Source organism: Oncorhynchus masou, chromosome 25, assembly GCF_036934945.1.
Source record: "Oncorhynchus masou masou isolate Uvic2021 chromosome 25, UVic_Omas_1.1, whole genome shotgun sequence".
NCBI classification, from domain to species: Eukaryota; Metazoa; Chordata; class Actinopteri; order Salmoniformes; family Salmonidae; genus Oncorhynchus; species Oncorhynchus masou.
Window position 1 is genome coordinate 20850058 of NC_088236.1, and position 20216 is coordinate 20870273.

General features: G+C 43.9%; 1 protein-coding gene across 2 annotated transcripts in view; it reads left to right on the forward strand.

Annotated features, from left to right (window-relative positions):
- LOC135513520 (substance-P receptor-like) overlaps positions 1-17201 on the forward strand; it is a 39421-nt gene extending 22220 nt beyond the window's left edge. The window contains exons 3-6 of one of the 2 annotated variants that reach the window (XM_064936397.1): positions 10862-11012; positions 13965-14161; positions 16698-16880; positions 16971-17201. In XM_064936397.1, coding sequence (XP_064792469.1) covers positions 10862-11012; positions 13965-14161; positions 16698-16880; positions 16971-17076 — 637 coding nt within the window. In that variant the 3' untranslated portion in view covers positions 17077-17201. Of the gene's footprint in view, positions 1-10861; positions 11013-13964; positions 14162-16697; positions 16907-16960 lie in introns of both variants that reach the window. The other variant, XM_064936398.1, reaches the window with a different exon arrangement.
- The last annotated feature ends 3015 nt before the right edge of the window (positions 17202-20216 follow it).

A 20216-nucleotide genomic window follows, 5' to 3' on the forward strand; every position in this document is an offset into this window, starting at 1 on the left:
CATTGTGAGGCGATAGGAGGATTTACACCTTCAGCTGAAGCTGCCATTCATTTTCACGGCTCTCGCTCTCACACACACACACACACACACACCTTCACAGCCTTTGGTTTGATGTACATCATCAGGTGAAGGGACCAGAAAAAGAATTGGGGAGCAGTGCTGTTGACCGCCTTCCTATTCTATTCCCCACAGCAAAAATGTATACTGTAGGTGACATTATTGCTTTACTATATACAGTGCATTTGGAAAGTACTCAGACCCCTTGACTTTTCCCACATTGTTATGTTACAGCCTAACTATAAAATTGATTTTTTTTTTCAAATTCAATCTACACACAATTACCCCATAACAACAAATTAAAAACAGGTTTTTATATGTTTTTGAAAATGTATTAAAAAAACTGAACACTTTTAGAAAAATATTCAGACCCTTTACTCAAGACTTTGTTGAAGCTGGGCCACTCAAGGGCATTCAGAGACTTGTCCCGAAGCCACTCCTGCATTATCTTGGTTGTGTGCTTAGGGTCATTGTCTTACTGGAAGGTGAACCTTTGCCCCAGTCTGAGGTCCTGAGAGCACTGGAGCTGGTTTTCATCAAGGATCTCTATGTTCTTCTCCGTTCATTTTCCCCTCAATCCTGACTAGTCTCGCAGTTCCTGCCACTGAAGAACATCCCCAGAGTATGATGCTGCCACCTGCTTCACTGTAGCGATGGTGCCAGGTTTCCTCCAGACGTGACGCTTGGCATTCAGGCTGAAGAGTTCAATCTTGGTTTCATCAGACCAGATAATCCTGTTTCTCATGGTCAGAGTCCTTTCAGTGCCTGGGGGCTGTCGTGTGCCTTTTACTGAGGGGCTTCCATCTGGCCACTCTACCATAAAGGCCTGATTGGTAGAATTCTGCAGAGATGGTTGTCCTTCTGGAAGGTTTTCCCATCTCCACAGAGTAACTCTGGAACTCTGTCAGAATGACCATTGGGTTCTTGGACACCTCCCTGACCAAAGCCCTTCTCCCCCAATTACTCAGTTTGGCAAGAAACATGATGCACCTGAGCTCAATAGCAAATGGTCTGAATACTTGTGTAGATAATGTTTCTGTTTTTAATTTTTTATACATTTCCACAATGTTTTCACTTTGTCATTGTTGTGTCAAAAAACAGAACACTCAACATGAGCACAATGGCAGCTCTTCTTTTAAGGAACTCCAGGCCTCAAGAGGGCAGATAACCAAAAAACACAGGTGGAACTAGAAAAACTGAGTCAACTGTCAAGTTGTCTAGGTGTTATTATTATTTCAGCTCTGCCCAAACTTGAAAACGGCTTGCTCAACACATGAAGAATGCAAAGGCACAACTCAATTCCTTTTTAGTGTTTTATGGTTTTGATGCCATTTGTTGAATATGTTGAAACAGTTGATTTGTTGAATAGAGTAGTTGAATGACAGAGGAATAGGAATAGGTTGATAACCTTAAACAGAGAATAAACATGCATTATTTTACACAAACAATGCATGACACAGCAACACAGCATGGCTTTGAATAAAGTAAACGTTTAAACAATTTAATCTAGCACTTCAAGCAATTACTTCTGCAGTCAGAAAATATCCACAAAAAAAGAAGTCACCACTCCTACCAGAGTTAAACATGTATATTGTGCTAAGCACTGGATGCAACATAATAAATAATTCCAAACATTACATACCAGTTGCGTCTTTAGGGTTGAACAATGAGCTGTTTGTATGTTGAGGACCCAAGCAAAGCTAAGCACAAACATTTTATACCCATGCTTATCTGCCAGGTGCGCATGTAAAAGTAGTCCCTCCAGAAATCCTGGCTAAATGTTTTTTAGTTCCACCCGTGTTTTTGGGTTATCTGCCCTCTTGAGGCCTGGAGTTCTTTAAAGAAAGAGCTGCCATTGTGCTCATGTTTTGAGTGTTCTGTTTTTTGACGCAACACCTCCCACTTGACCTCCTGGTTCTTGAGCCCAAGGAGGTCACACGGACCTCTGCTCCAATATTTTCTGGCTATTTAATAAGAAACAAATGGCAAAAACATATACATGATCAAATACAAATCTTAGAATCAACTATTAAAGATTACCAGAACCCACTGGAGTCTCCAATTACATTGAATGAACAACAGGACAAAATACAAACCCTCCAAACAAAAAAGGCCTGTGGTGTTGATGGTATCCTAAATTAAATGATAAAATATACAGACCACAAATTCCAATTGGCTATACTTAAACTCCGTAACATCATCCTCAGCTCAGGCATATTCCCCAAAATTTGGAACCAAGGACTGATCACCCCAATCCACAAAAGTGGAGATAAATTTGACCCCAATAGCTACTGTGGGATATACGTCAACAGCAACCTTGGGAAAATCCTCTGCATTATCATTAACAGCAGAATGATACATTTGCTCAGTGAAAACAATGTACTGGGAAAATGTCAAATGGACTTTTTACCAAATTACCGTACGGCAGACCACGTATTCACCCTGCATACCCTTATTGACAAAGAAACAAACCAGAACAAAGGCAAAGTCTTCTCTTAAAGTTTCTTTCCACAGGGCCAGGGGGTGAGAAAGGGATGCAGTTTAAGCCCCAGCCTCTTCAGCATATACAGTGCCTTGCGAAAGTATTCGGCCCCCTTGAACTTTGCGACCTTTTGCCACATTTCAGGCTTCAAACATAAAGATATAAAAGTGTATTTTTTTGTGAAGAATCAACAACAAGTGGGACACAATCATGAAGTGGAACAACATTTATTGGATATTTCAAACTTTTTTAACAAATCAAAAACTGAAAAATTGGGCGTGCAAAATTATTCAGCCCCTTTACTTTCAGTGCAGCAAACTCTCTCCAGAAGTTCAGTGAGGATCTCTGAATGATCCAATGTTGACCTAAATGACTAATGATGATAAATACAATCCACCTGTGTGTAATCAAGTCTCCGTATAAATGCACCTGCACTGTGATAGTCTCAGAGGTCCGTTAAAAGCGCAGAGAGCATCATGAAGAACAAGGAACACACCAGGCAGGTCCGAGATACTGTTGTGAAGAAGTTTAAAGCCGGATTTGGATACAAAAAGATTTCCCAAGCTTTAAACATCCCAAGGAGCACTGTGCAAGTGATAATATTGAAATGGAAGGAGAATCAGACCACTGCAAATCTACCAAGACCTGGCCGTCCCTCTAAACTTTCAGCTCATACAAGGAGAAGACTGATCAGAGATGCAGCCAAGAGGCCCATGATCACTCTGGATGAACTGCAGAGATCTACAGCTGAGGTGGGAGACTCTGTCCATAGGACAACAATCAGTCGTATATTGCACAAGTCTGGCCTTTATGGAAGTGGCAAGAAGAAAGCCATTTCTTAAAGATATCCATAAAAAGTGTTGTTTAAAGTTTGCCACAAGCCACCTGGGAGACACACCAAACATGTGGAAGAAGGTGCTCTGGTCAGATGAAACCAAAATTTAACTTTTTTGCAACAATGCAAAACGTTATGTTTGGCGTAAAAGCAACACAGCTCATCACCCTGAACACACCATACCCACTGTCAAACATGGTGGTGGCAGCATCATGGTTTGCGCCTGCTTTTCTTCAGCAGGGACAGGGAAGATGGTTAAAATTGATGGGAAGATGGATGGAGCCAAATACAGGACCATTCTGGAAGAAAACCTGATGGAGTCTGCAAAAGACCTGAGACTGGGATGGAGATTTGTCTTCCAACAAGACAATGATCCAAAACATAAAGCAAAATCTACAATGGAATGGTTCAAAAATAAACATATCCAGGTGTTAGAATGGCCAAGTCAAAGTCCAGACCTGAATCCAATCGAGAATCTGTGGAAAGAACTGAAAACTGCTGTTCACAAATGCTCTCCATCCAACCTCACTGAGCTCGAGCTGTTTTGCAAGGAGGAATGGGAAAAAATTTCAGTCTCTCGATGTGCAACACTGATAGAGACATACCCCAAGCGACTTACAGCTGTAATCGCAGCAAAATGTGGCGCTACAAAGTATTAACTTAAGGGGGCTGAATAATTTTGCACGCCCAATTTTTCAGTTTTTGATTTGTTAAAAAAGTTTGAAATATCCAATAAATGTCATTCCACTTCATGGTTGTTTCCCACTTGTTGTTGATTCTTCACAAAAAAATACAGTTTTATATCTTTATGTTTGAAGCCTGAAATGTGGCAAAAGGTCGCAAAGTTCAAGGGGGCCGAATACTTTCGCAAGGCACTGTATATCAACGAGTTGGCGAGGGCACTAGAGCAGTCCGCAGCACCCGGCCTCACCCTACTTGAATCTGAAGTCAAATGTCTACTGTTTTCTGATGATCTGGTGCTTCTGTCCCCAACCAAGGAGGGCCAACATCAGCACCGAGATCTTCGGCATAGAATTCGTCAGACCTGGGCCCTGACATTAAATCTCAGACTAAAATAATGGTGTTCCAAAAAAGGTCCAGTAGCCAGGACCACAAATACAAATTCCATCTAGACACCGTTGCCCTAGAGCAGACAAAAAACTATACATACCTCGGCCTAAACATCAGCGCCACAGGTAACTTCCACAGAGCTGTGACGATCTGAGAGACAAGAAGGGCCTTCAATGCCATCAAAAGGAACATAAAGTTTGACATACCAATTGGGATCTGGCAAAAAAATACTTGAATCAGTTATAGAACCCATTGCCCTTTATGGTTGTGAGGTATGGGGTCTGCTCACCAAACAAGAATTCACAAAATGGCACAAACATCAAAATGAGACTGCATGCAGAATTATGCGAAAACATCCTCCATGTACAGTGTAACGTAAAACACCAAATAATGCATGCAGAGCAGAATTATGCCGATACCAGCTAATTATCAAAATCCAGAAAAGAGCCGTTAAATTCTACAACCATCTAAAAGGAAGCGATTCCCTAACCTTAACAAACCCATCACCTACAGAGAGATGAACCTGGAGAAGAGTCCCCTAAGCAAACAGGTCCTGGGGCTCTGTTCACAAACACAAACAGACCCCACAGAGCCCCAGGACAAGCAACCCAATTAGACCCAACCAAATCATGACAAATACAAAAAGGTAATTACTTGACACATTGGAAAGAATCAACAAAAAAACTGGACAAACTAGCATGCTTCTTGGCCCTAAACTGAGAGTACACAGTGGCAGAATACCTGACCACTGTGACTGACCCAAAATTAAGGAAAGCTTTGACTATGTACAGACTCAGTGTGCATAGCCTTGCTATAGAAAAAGGCTGCTGTAGGGCAGACCTGGCTCTCAAGAGAAGACAGGCTATGTGCTCACTGGCACAAAATGAGGTGGGAACTGAGCTGTACTTCCTAACCACCTGCCAAATGTATGACAATATTAGAGACACATATTTCCCTCAGATTACACAGATCCACAAAGAATTTGAAAACAATCCAAATTTTGATAAACTCCCATATCTGCTGGGTGAAATACCACAGTGTGCCATCACAGCAGCCAGATTTGTGACCTGTTGACACAAGAAAAGGGCAACCAGTGAAGAACAAACACCATTGTAAATACAACCCATATTTATGTTGATTTATTTCCCCTTTTGTACTTTCACTATTTGCACATCTTTACAACACTGTATATATACATGATTTGACATTTGAAATGTCTTTTTTCTTTTGGAACTTCGGTGAGTGTAATGTTTACTGTACATTTTGATTGTTTATTACACTTTTGATTATTATCAACTTCACTTGCTTTGGTAATGTTAACATATGTTTCCCATGCCAATAAAGCCCTTGAATTGAATTGAGACAGAGAGAGAGACAGAGAGAGAGACAGAGAGAGAGACAGCGAGAGAGACAGCGAGAGAGACAGCGAGAGAGACAGCGAGAGAGACAGCGAGAGACAGTGACAGAGGAGAGAGATGGAGAGAGAGAGCAAGAAAGAGACAGAGAGACACACACCAGAGAGAGAGAGAGAGACAGCGAGAGAGAGAGAGAGAGAGAGAGAGAGAGAGAGAGAGAGAGAGAGAGAGAGAGAGAGAGAGAGAGACGGAGAGAGAGACGGAGAGAGAGAGAGACGGAGAGAGAGAGAGACGGAGAGAGAGAAAAACAGAGAGAGAAACAGAGAGAGAAACAGAGAGAGAAACAGAGAGAGAAACAGAGAGAGAGCGAAAGAGACAGAGACAGAGACAGAGAGAGACACACACACACACAGAGAGAGAGAGAAAGAGGAGAGATAACCTCCTGGAGCTGTTTAAGTCTGGGGTTATGAAAACGAGGAATGATTCTAGTACGTGTAAGGTCCATTTTCTCTCACAGCTGGAAAGTGCTCCCCATACCTGTGGCCCTTAATGTATTTGTTTGTTTGCAGTCATTACCTACCGCCATCCAACAGGCTGATAAACACAGATCGGCCAGCTCTGCTCTGTTCACAGCAGTCCCTCCGCTCTCAGCACATCAACACCCCAGTGTTTTAGGAGCTGCTTTCTTTGTCTCCAAATACCATTGTCATTCAGCCTGGCTGTCCAGGCTCCCACCCTCCCACATTGCAATCATTTGTAATGAATAGGACGATGACAATGTTCATGTCAGAATTGTTGCGGCACTCATTACTTTTTTAATGAAACTGTAATCACTGGCACATCTGGCTAAGTGATCAGAGCCTTGGTGTGGTTGTAATTCAGCCAGCCTGCCTGCTGCTGTAAATTACATCTAATTATGGCTGACCCCTGGTCAGATCTTCCAGTCCCAGTCTGTGTGTGTGTGTGTGCTGTTCCTGCCTCTCTGCCACCATCGTTGAGCCCCCCGCTCAGCCAGCAGGGATTAGGGAGCAAGGCAACAGGGGAGGGTATAATTAGCATTGTCACAAACTAACCGCAGTTTCAGTTCCTGAAAGTATGATCACACACACAGACAATTACAGCCAACACAAACAGCTGCGCGCAGATCTATGTAAATTCACACATAAAGAGAGAGAGTTTTAGACACACATTCTCACACACACAAACACACACACACAGTGAAAGAGAGAGAGAGGGAAATGGAAAGCTACGGACAGGGAGTAATAGAGAGAGAAAAAGAGACACACAAATTGACGCACACACAGACCATCCCATTCAAGCATACCCTGTACTCTCTGCCCCCCACCTTCCCCTAAATTGAGTACCTTAAAAGCTTGTTTGTGATGAGTAAGCCAGCAGTGTTGTGCAGGGTGTCATGTTACCTCAGCCACTACGTTCATCTCCCTTTGCAGACACCCAGGTCGCATTCTTTTTTCCCAGAATAGTGAAAAGAACTACAACAGCATTCCAGACAACAGAACCCAGACACTGAGATGCAGGCGAGGGCTAGGCTGGACACTCAGGCAGGAAGTCAACAGACACTGAGATTCAGGCTAGGGCTTAGCTGGACACTCAGGCAGGAAGTCAACAGACACTGAGATCCAGGCTATGGCTTGGCTGGACACTCAGGCAGGAAGTCAACAGACACTGAGATTCAGGCTAGGGCTTGGCTGGACACTCAGGCAGGAAGTCAACAGACACTGAGATCCAGGCTAGGGCTTGGCTGGACACTCAGGCAGGAAGTCAACAGACACTGAGATCCAGGCTAGGGCTTGGCTGGACACTCAAGCAGAAGTCAACAGACACTGAGATTCAGGCTAGGGCTTGGCTGGACACTCCGGCAGGAAGTCAACAGACACTGAGATCCAGGCTAGGGCTTGGCTGGACACTCAGGCAGGAAGTCAACAGACACTGAGATCCAGGCTAGGGCTTGGCTGGACACTCAAGCAGAAGTCAACAGACACTGAGATCCAGGCTAGGGCTTGGCTGGCCACTCAAGCAGGAAGTCAACAGACACTGAGATCCAGGCTAAGGCTTGGCTGGACACTCAGGCAGGAAGTCAACAGACACTGAGATCCAGGCTAGGGCTTGGCTGGACACTCAAGCAGAAGTCAACAGACACTGAGATCCAGGCTAAGGCTTGGCTGGACACTCAAGCAGGAAGTCAACAGACACTGAGATCCAGGCTAGGGCTCAGCTGGATACTCAGGCAGGAAGTGAAGCCAGAAAAGTCATGAGCAGTAAGTACATGGTGAATATTACTGGATGGGCTATTGGGCTTTAATGCACTGAGTATTATTCTGCCCCAGTTTGACTTCCTCTGACGGGGTTTTTATTTATATCAGTTGTGTGACAGTTTGGTGACAGAGTACAGTCTCTGATTCCTCCATGTCCCCATCCATCAGAGGAGGGATGTTTTTCTAGATTCTTGAAGGCTCCCAGACACTCTCTTTTGTTTTCTTCCAGATCAGAGAGCAGGAGGCACAGGGCAGGTGGGAGGAGAGGAGAGTAGAGTAGAGGAGAGAAGAGGAGAGGGCAAGCAGGAGGCAGGCAGCTGCCCGGCTCATTGCATATTCTGGGAGTGTATTCTCAACGCCACAATGATTTTTGTAAATTGCCTCAAATATCCACACAAGTCTCATCTGGGAGTACTGACAGTTCTTCAGACTAGTTTCTAACCAGAATATACACTACCGTTCAAATGTTTGGGGTCACTTAGAAATGTCCTTGTTTTTGAAAGAAAAGCACATATTTTGTCCATTAAAATAACATCAAATTGATCATACATACAGTGTAAATGTTGTAAATGACTATTGTAGCTAGAAACAACTGATTTTTAATGGAATATCTACATAGGCATACAGAGGCCCATTATCAGCAACCATCACTTCTGTCACTCCAATGGCACATTGTGTTAGCTAATACAAGTTTATCATTTTAAACGGCTAAATGATCATTAGAAAACCCTTTTGCAATTATGTTAGCACAGCTGAAAACTGTTGATCTGATTAAAGAAGCAATAAAACTGGCCTTCTTTAGACTCGTTGAGTATTTGGAGCATCAACATTTTTGGGTTCGATTACAGGCTCAAAATGGCCGGAAACAAAGTGCTTTCTTCTGAAACTCGTCAGTCTATTCTTGTTCTGACAAATGGAGGCTATTCCATGAGAGAAATTGCCAAGAAACTGAAGATATCAGACAATGCTGCATACTACTCCCTTCACGGAACAGCGCAAACTGTCTCTAACCAGAATAGAAAGAGGAGAGGGAGGCCCCGGTGCACAACTGAGCAAGAGGGCAAGTACATTAGTGTCTAGTTTGAGAAACAGATGCCTCACAATTCCTCAACTGGCAGCTTCATTAAATAGTAACCGCAAAACACCAGTCTCAGCGTCGATAGTGAAGAGGCGACTCCGGGATGCTGACAGGGTGAGAATAGAAAACCTGGCCTGATATAGACATTATATTTACGTGTCCATATTTACATGGCCGTCCGAATGTGTCCCACGTGGTATTGTATTCCCTATGTAGTGCACTATATTTGACAATTTACCAAAAGTAGTGCACTATATGGGGAATAGGTTGAGATTTGGAACACAGGCACATTCTTTCATGTTGAGAGAGAGAGAGAGAGAGAGAGAGAGGGAGAGGGAGAGGGAGAGGGAGAGGGAGAGGGGGAGGGAGGGAGGGAGGGATGAAAATATGACAATGTTGTTTGTTATTGTCTTCTTTTTCTCTCTGTTTGACATGTGGTCACAAATGAAAATGGACTTTATCTGAGAAATATAAATGAAATACAGGTGCTGCCTACCTGTTCTCCTTCTAATGTAATTAGTTGCTCCCTCCTAGTGTGTTATTTACAAACAGAAAGCGCTAAACTGTGACAACCAATTTCACACATCCCAGACAACAAAGGCAGTGGAAGTCTTTACAGGAGCCCAGCCATTACCAATGTACTGCCTGTACTCTCTCATGCAATTCCCAAACATGTCACTGTTGAAACCACTCCAAATAGGCTGTGAATGCCTCTAATATTGGATTACTCAGCAAACACAAACAGATGCTTTCCACAATCCCTTAAAAACGAAAACACTGCATGCATCCCTAGAGAACAAAAAGGTACAACAAAGGTTTTTGGAAAAGAAAAACATTTTGGAGGAAAAAGGTGCATGAAAAAGTTTAGCCTCATAGTCAATTGGTTGAATTACAGCTTCTCTCTCTTTGAGCTCGTTTCGTATGCCTTGTGTGCTGTGTGGGCCATGTTTGATCTGCATTTGGCTCAGTAGGCAGGTACTGTATGAGGGCCTGAAGGCTGATGTGTCGCTGTCCTCCTGGGCGTTCTATCTGATTATCATAATTGCAGTTAATTACCAAGGAAATGGCCTGTGAGTCTCAGCCATGCTGTGTGCAGCGAATTAAATGGAAGTTCACTGAAGATGAGGGGTGTCCCCTCTGCACATGAACAAGCACACACACACACACACACACACGCTCATATTTAACATGTTATTGGACAATTCCAACCATCAAACATCTTTAAGTATTTCTTTCATTAGTCCATTGTTGATATAGTCCCAAAATATTTTGCATGTCAGCAATCAAGTCTTCAATATTTATAACTTTCAAAAATATAGAAATATAGCTGGTATGATGCATAATGGGCTGGGGTTTGTTTCTTTCCCATTTAAATATCTAAAAATGAGCACAGAATATTTGCATTTGATGTATTTGCTTCCTAAAGGAAGCCCTTATTTATATTGTATTATTGTTACACCTTACACAAAGATACAGTTACCCCATCTGTATCTCATCGGAACCCACACACCTGCCTGATCTCTGCTTTAGACTCTACGTCATCATTCACGGCTTTCCTCGGTGTCTGCCTTCCTCTCCTCCTGTCTCCCCCTGTCCTGTCCTGTAGGCACTATGTGTGTGTGACTGTGCAGATCTTCTTCCCCTGTCCTGTTGGTAAATTGTGACAGCACTGCATGCTGATCTTGTCTTTCCCTTCCTGTCCTGTAGGTACTACGTATGTGTGACTGTGCTGATCTACTTCCTGCCTCTGCTGGTGATGGGCTGTGCCTACCTGGTGGTGGGCCTCACCCTCTGGGCCAGTAACATACCTGGAGACTCCTCTGACCGCTACAAGGAGCAGCTCACTGCCAAACGCAAGGTACAGTACAGTATAAAGATACTATAAGCCTGGGTGTACATGCTCATAGCCAAATGCAAGGTTCCAATTATGAGTTTTGTAGGGTAAAGATGTACTGCGGGGCTTGGTAAGAGGCAGGCTGTGACATCATTCAGTACAGTGCTTTGAGAGACTAGTAAAGTATAATATCACTTCCAACTTACCTGTCACCCTAGACCCACTTCAATTTGCTTACCCCCCCCCCTGTACTCCCTGTTCACCCATGACTGCGTGGCCATGCACGCCTCCAACACAATCATCAAGTTGCAGATGACACAACAGTAGTGGGCTTGATTACCAACAACGTTGAGACAGCCTACAGGGAGGAGGAGAGGGCACTCTGAGTGTGGTGTCAGGAAAATAACCCCTCACTCAACGTCAACTAAACAGAGGAGACAATCGTGGACTTCAGGAAACAGCAGAGGGAGCATCCCCCCTATCCACATCGACTGGACGGCAGTGGAGAAGGTGGAAAGTTTTAATTTCCTTGGTGTGCACATCACGGATAAACTGAAATGGTCCATCCACACAGACAGTGAGATGAAGAAGGCGCAACAGCGCCTCTTCAACCTCAGGAGGCAGAAGAAATTTGGCTTGTCACCTAAAACCCCCACAAACTTTTACAGATGCCCACAACCGCAAGTCTCTCCAGAGGGTGGTGTGGTCTGCACAATGCATCACCGGGGGCAAACTACCTGCCCTCCAGGACACCTACAGCCCCCGATGTCACATGAAGGCCATAAAGATCATCAAGGACAACAACCACCCGAGCCACTGCCTGTTCACCCCGTTAACATCCAGAAGGTGAGGTGAGTACAGGTACATCAAAGCTGGGACCGAGAGACTGAAAAACAGCTTCTATCTCAAGGCTTTCAGACTGTTAAACAGCCATCACAGCCAGTTACCTTAGCTTTCTTGGGAACAGGAACAGTGGTGAACCTCTTGAAGCATGTGCGAACAATAGACTGGGATAGTGATTGATTGAATATGTCTGTAAACACACCAGCCAGCTGGTCTGCGCATGCTCTGAGGACGCGGCTTGGGATGCCTTCTGGGCTGGCAGCCTTGCGAGGTTAACACGTCTAAATGTTCTACTCGTGTTGGCTGCAGGTAGATATTGCTGCACTGTCAGAACTAGAAGCACAAGCATTTCACTACACTTGCAATAACATCTGCTAACCATGTGTATGTGACCAATAAGATTTGATTTGATTAACCTTGCATGGGTTTATATCTTAGAACACATGCATCCTATGGTTTACATGCTCTGCCAGCAACTGTACATCAATGAGAGCCTAGGGAATTTTGTAGTATCAGTATCTTGGGTTTATGGGGCTAGCTCTATGCCTCTATGTTTATTTCTACTTTAACTTTGACTTCTAAGTCTAGCATGTGTACCGCATGCTAGAGCTCTCTCCGACTGAGCCATTCATTATAGACACATAGTTAGCAGATATGTTTGATTAAGAGCTAGGGTCTATTTTCTTGAATTTCCGCCTGACTGACATGCCCAAAGTAAACTGCATGTTACTCAGGCCCGGAGGCCAGGGTATGCATATAATTGGCAGCATTGGATAGAAAACACTTTGAAGTTTGTAGAAATGTTAAAATAATGCATGAGACTATAACACAATTGATATGGTAGGCGAAAATCCAAAGAAAAACCAACCGGAATGTTTTTTTTTTGAGGTCCCCGGCTCTTATAATGGAAAGCTATATGTCCTATGTAATTCTAGCTCCCAGATTGCAATTCCCAAGGCTTCCACTAGATGTCAAGAGTCTTTGTTTAAGGTTTCTGGCTTGTTTCTTCCAAAACGAGGCTGGTCCCAGTGGAAAATCAGTCTGTCGCTGTGTGACGATTTTTCTTTTCTATTGAACATACTTCTTTCTGTATGAAATATTGTAGTTTATTTACAGTTCAGGATACCTGAGGATTACATACAAATATAGTTTGACTTGTTTGGACAAAGTGTAGCGGTAACTATTTGGACTCCTATAGAGACTATACAGACTTTCTGGGATATAAAGAAGGATTTTATCTAACAAAAAGACCATTCATGTTGTAGCTGGGACCCTTGGAATTGCAAACAGAGGAAGATTTTCAAAAGTAAGTGGTTTATTTAATTGCTATTTGTGATTTTATGAAGCCTGTGCTGGTTGAAAAATATGTTGATGTTAGGCGCGGTCCTCAAACAATCGCATGGTATGCTTTCGCTGTAAAGCCTATTGTAAGTCGGACAATGCAGTTAGATTAACAATAATTTAAGCTTTTAAACAATATAAGATACTTGTATGTTCATAAATGCTTAATATTACGGTTATTTATTTGAATTGCACTCCCTCCAATTTCACCGGATGTTGTCGACAGGACGCCTAGCAGGACGCCTAGCCTCAAGAAGAATTATGAAGGGCCATCAATAAACTGAAAGACACTTTAAATTCAACAGTTCCTCAGAAATGTACACATTCTCATGTCAAGTTTGTAAATAATTTGCTTCCAGGAATACCTGCTTCCAGGAATGCTTCCAGGAATAATTCCTGGAATAGCACTATAAAAGGAACATGGTTCCATTTGGAACGCATCCTAAACAACTCTGCGGCATCAACTTCAGGTCAAGTCAGAGAAACAGAGGGAGGAGTTGAAAGTTGGTCAATGTTTACTTCTTCCTCCATGACTCATGAAATAAACACAACGACACCCTGAGCTTTAAGATCTCTCTACTCCTCTCATCATTCCCCGACGGACAGCTACATGTCTGATGGTTTCTTATTGCTCTAACATACACCATCTTCCACTTTCTTTCTGCTGTCTTGTCCCCTTTCTGAATGACTGAATTGAACACAGAATTACATTTAGAACTAATTAAATAGAATATCTGTGGAATGGATTAATTGAGCCCAACCCTTTGTGGTGTCTGTGTCTGTCTGTGTTAGGTGGTGAAGATGATGATCGTGGTTGTGTGTACATTTTCTCTCTGCTGGCTGCCCTACCACGTGTACTTCCTGCTCCACCTGTTCTTCCCCCTCCTGTTTGAGACGCTCTACATCCAACAGGTGTACCTGGCTGTCATGTGGCTGGCCATGAGCTCCACCATGTACAACCCTATCATCTACTGCTGTCTCAACGACAGGTAGGTACACTATACGACACTACACACAAGCACACACACTACACACGAACACACACGCACATACACACACAATTGTTTATCATTCTCTTTAACACCTGTTTTTATTACGTACATAGATTATTCATTGCATTATTTATAAGTTATGGACTGTTCAGCACATATTATTTATAACTTTTACCACTGTGGTGAAGGCAAAATGAAAAATACTTATTTGAATTCCTGCGTGAAAAACAACCACTTGCTCTCATATGACTGGTTGACATCCTGGGTATGGCATAATAATAGTAAAACCTCTGAGTTACTTTTTTAATGATTTTAAAAATGGTTTTGGAAAGACAGATATTAATATTGCATTTGTAACCAAGTGGGAAATGTGAATATACCACCATAGAGTTAGATGGTATATGGACACTGTCATTGAGTGCTTCACCATTTTAAAGTAGTCAGCTGGGTGGGATGATTCTATCCGGTTCATCAGGAGGGATCCATCAATAAATTCTACTTGTGAGCAAACATTCCATAATTGTAGGTAGCAGGAAATCACCAACCATGGCTTTATACATGTTCAAACAATACACTCTAGATGGCAGGCAGTATGTACCTTTTTAGTTTGCCAATTAATAGCAGTAGAAGAAAATGGACTACTTCAAAATGGAGATGGCCTCAATGGCACTGCCCGTGCGCTCACAGAAACCATAATGGAACATATATAAAGATGATCTCTATCATTCTATATGTTTATCACATATGACTGGAAAAAAATACAATTGAACGGCCCTCCAACTGGTAATTACTTGCAGGAAACTTGTCTATCATCCTTGAGCTCCAATCGGGAGGTAGGAATTTACCAGTTGTGAAGTTGTAAATACCAATTGGATGCATTCACGTGCACTTGCTGAGAAACATCCGATTAGCTAATAGCCAACAAGCTGTGTCAACCATAAACTACAAGTACAGCTATCAGGCTTGTAAAGAAATGATGGTCTTCAAAAACCATATTAATAAATAGCTTTATAAAAATACTGTTTCATAGTTAAATGCTGAAAATGTTGAAATCAAGGTAATTTCCTTAGTAGGTGACGTCAGAGGTCACCATTTGGGACAAGTCAGAGCTCCTGGAGGATAGAGGTTTCTCACTAGTAATTACCAGTTAGTATCATGTTTTAAGGTATGACCCAGGTGCATACAGTGTTGAAGAAATTCATGTTTATTCTTTAAACAGGGACATGCAAACGACAGGTCACGGCTGGTAGGGGTATATAATCCAGATTGGGTATAAGGCACCGGAACAGCAGGCGGGCTCAGGGTCAGGACAGGCAGAGGTCAGTAATCCAGAGTAGTGGGGCAAAGGTACAGGATGACAGGCAGGCTCAGGGCAGGCAGGAATGGTCAAAACCGGGAAACTAGAAAACAGGCACTAAAGCACAGACAGGCGCAAGGGGAAAACGCTGGTAGGTATGAACAAACAAATTGAACTGGCACAGACAGGTATAAGTACCCAGGGGATAATTGGGAAGATGGGTGACACCTGGAGGGGGGTGGAGCCAGCACAAGGACAGGTGAAACATATCAGGGCGTGACAGTTAGAGGGCAGTTCAATAGATTTTTCACAGTGGTATGTTGTAAACTTATAGAAGGATAGCAATATCAACTTTATACATGTCCCATTATGGTATCTGTGAGCGCAAATGCAGCACCATTGAGGCCATCTTCCTTTTGAAGTAGTCAATTACATTTTTGTACTACCTATATGAGTTGGCAAACAAACTGAAAGGATGCATACCGCCAGCTAGAGTGTGTTGTTTGAACAGGGTTAAAGGCCAGGTTGCCGATGTACTACCAACAACAGTTATGGAATGTTTGCTCACGAGTATAATTCATTGGCTGATGACCCAGATGGAATCATGTGATCCTTCCTTCACCCAAATGAAGGCCCACCCAGTTAACTACTTTAAAATGATGTAAGCCCTCAAAGGCAATGATCATGCCAAAATGGGTTTTATCCATCTAGAGTCCAAAACTTTATGGTGGTAAATTCCCACTTCCGACTTGGTTACGAACACAGAATAATTCACTGTGGTGGTAAAGTTTTATGAAGAGCCAACTTTCAATTGGTTTTCAGAATAACAAGCTGGTGTCTGAAAAAAGTCTGAAAAGTCTTTGAAATATGTCTCTGAAAGATGCCTATTTCATACTGAGTGTCGTTACAAGACCAAATTAAAATGTGAGAGTTAGTTGCACTGCTAGAGAACTGTTAGGGTCTAAGTCATGAATCATTATACAGTGCTCTTCTCTCCACAGCAATATCCATTTGAAGTTTTAAAATTCATAACCACATCTGCCTCTCCACTCATGTTCCAACAAATTCTTGCCTCATCGTCATTCTTGCCTGTCTTCAGCCATTTTACTTTCCCTTTTTTGAATATCTCTCCTGTCTGTCTGTCTCTGTCTATCTCTGTCTGTCTGTCTGCATGTTCTCTGTTATCTATCCGTTTGTCTGTCTGTATGTACTGTATGTCTCTCTGTCCTTCCCTAGGTTCCGAGCTGGCTTCAAGCAGGCCTTCAGCTGCTGTCCCTGTGTCCCCACCAGCTCCTACGAGGGTCTGGAGCTCAAGTCCACACGTTACCTGCAGACCCAGGCCAGCATGTACAAGGCCAGCCGCATGGAGACCAACGTGTCCTCCGTGATGCATGTGGCCGACGACCTGGAGCCTCCCAGGTTTGGGGCCCTATCTGTGGCCGGGTGTGGGTCCGAGGCGCAGGGGGTTAGCGGAGGGGGAGGGGGGTTGTGTGCAGTAGCGGCACCCAGGTGCTCCTCTCTTGACCTGACCTCTAACGGCTCCTCGTCCCGCAGTGTCTCCAAGAATGTGTCGGAGACCTCCAGCTTCTACTCTAGCAACAACCTGCCTGAGTAGAGAGGGGAAAGGAGGATCAGGCACCACTAAACACTCTATCTCACTATACCTGCCCATGGGGGCTGTGTTTGTGTATGTGTGTGCATGCGTGTGCACATATATTCCATCCATGTTTGTCTTTGACCATTTACATAATGTCCTTTTTTTAATGTTGGGCATTAAGTCTACCACCTGTGGCTGAGGCTTGGTTGGTTCCCCTTCAGAGGGCAGTGCGCTTATCCAGTGGTCCTTGGTTTAAACTAAGGCAGTAAGGCATATCTAGGGCGCACTGCCTGGTACCTGCTATAGCCCAGACAGATACTGTAAGGGCTGGGTTCATGACTGGGTCAATACGGGACAGGACTGGGTCAATACAGGACAAGACTGGGTCAATACAGGATAAGACTGTGTCAATACAGGATAAGACTGTGTCAATACAGGATAAGACTGTGTCAATACAGGACAAGACTGTGTCAATACAGGATAAGACTGTGTCAATACAGGATAAGACTGTGTCAATACAGGATAAGACTGTGTCAATACAGGATAAGACTGTGTCAATACAGGACAAGACTGTGTCAATACAGGATAAGACTGTGTCAATACAGGATAAGACTGTGTCAATACAGGATAAGACTGTGTCAATACAGGACAAGACTGTGTCAATACAGGACAAGACTGTGTCAATACAGGACAAGACTGTGTCAATACAGGACAAGACTGTGTCAATACAGGACAAGACTGTGTCAATACAGGACAAGACTGGGTCAATACAGGATAAGATTGGGTCAATACAGTACAAGGTTAATACAGGACACAGCACTAACTGAACCCGATAACATTCACACTATCCACACACCTTCAACGATCAGAATGTATCCAATACTTATCTAGCAATTGACATTTGCTTCTAAGGACCCACTCACCACACACACACAGTGGTGTATGAGTTCATATTACCACCCGTACTTCTGAATGGTGCATTAATGTTTGATTGCCACCCCCATGCTGGAAGCACAGTCAGTCCTCACAGTATAGTGGTTTTCTCAGCTTGTCAGAAACATATGCCATTCCTGCCATTCCTGTAGCATCTCCTCAACCCCTATAGTGGAGCCCAGGGTTAACAAGCCCACACTCCATAGGACACACACTTTGAAACAGATTATTGTGGCTGAGGTGTGTTTAGCTGGTGTCCTGTCAGCATGTAGACTTTAGTGGAATAATGTGGGATAGAGCTGAACAAACAGACCCTAACCTGAACAGTGATAGTCAGTTGTGTACAAGACAACAGGAGAGAAAAGTGGTGTGATTACAGAGGCAGAGAAACTGCACTGTGAGGACTTCCTCTTATACAGCATGCTCTTATTGACAGTAAAGGCTAGATGGATTGTGTTTTCGGGGATGATGTTAGTTCTTGTAACTAGCGATGGGAAGATGTGCCTGGATACTTAGCATAATGCAGATATGAGAGGAAGGGAGGCAGCTTAGAGGCCATGCTCTCTTTATGAGACCTCTGGGTCTCAAATGGAACCCTATTCCCTTTATAGTGCGCTACTTTTGACCAGAGTCCTATGGACCCTGTTCAAAAGTAGTACACTAAATAGGGAATAGGGTGTCATTTGGCATGCAACCTCTGTGTGAGACTGAGTCCAGCAGCAAGGAGCTATTTTAGATGTGTATAATGATTCTTGATGTGTCACAGCAGTTCCTGTCTACCCTGCCATCTGAAACCCCACAATGACACATTTGTATGATGTTCAGCACACACATCCCCACACAATCACACATTCTCAAATAGACACACTGACACCCACAGTTGTTCTCACATCAGACAGAGGCACACTCGCCCTCCAACACACACATGCACATGCATGCACATGCACACCCCCACACACTTTGACCAGAGTAAAAATGAGCACTGTAGTCATCTCAGATCTCCGGCAGGTTTGATGTGGAGTTTCAGCCTGTTCACACTAGGTCAACATGATCTAGAGGACAGGAGGGGTAACAGAGGGTCAACATGATCTAGAGGGCAGAGAGGACAGGAGGGGTAACAGAGGGTCAACATGATCTAGAGGACAGAGAGGACAGGAGGGGTAACAGAGGGTCAACATGATCTAGAGGACAGAGAGGACAGGAGGGGTAACAGAGGGTCAACATGATCTAGAGGACAGGAGGGGTAACAGAAGGTCAACATGATCTAGAGGACAGAGAGGACAGGAGGGGTAACAGAAGGTCAACATGATCTAGAGGACAGAGAGGACAGGAGGGGTAACAGAGGGTCAACATGATCTAGAGGACAGAGAGGACAGGAGGGGTAACAGAAGGTCAACATGATCTAGAGGACAGAGAGGACAGGAGGGGTAACAGAGGGTCAACATGATCAAGAGGACAGAGAGGACAGGAGGGGTAACAGAAGGTCAACATGATCTAGAGGACAGGAGGGGTAACAGAAGGTCAACATGATCTAGAGGACAGAGAGGACAGGAGGGGTAACAGAAGGTCAACATGATCTAGAGGACAGAGATGACAGGAGGGGTAACAGAAGGTCAACATGATCTAGAGGACAGGAGGGGTAACAGAGGGACAACATGATCTAGAGGACAGAGAGGACAGGAGGGGTAACAGAAGGTCAACATGATCTAGAGGACAGAGAGGACAGGAGGGGTAACAGAGGGGCAACATGATCTAGAGGACAGAGATGACAGGAGGGGTAACAGAAGGTCAACATGATCTAGAGGACAGGAGGGGTAACAGAGGGACAACATGATCTAGAGGACAGAGAGGACAGGAGTGGTAACAGAAGGTCAACATGATCTAGAGGACAGAGAGGACAGGAGGGGTAACAGAGGGGCAACATGATCTAGAGGACAGAGAGGACAGGAGGGGTAACAGAGGGTCAACATGATCTAGAGGACAGAGAGGACAGGAGGGGTAACAGAGGGGCACCATGATCTAGAGGACAGAGAGGACAGGAGGGGTAACAGAGGGACAACATGATCTAGAGGACAGAGAGGACAGGAGGGGTAACAGAAGGTCAACATGTTCTAGAGGACAGAGAGGACAGGAGGGGTAACAGAGGGTCAACATGATCTAGAGGACAGAGAGGACAGGAGGGGTAACAGAGGGACAACATGATCTAGAGGACAGAGAGGACAGGA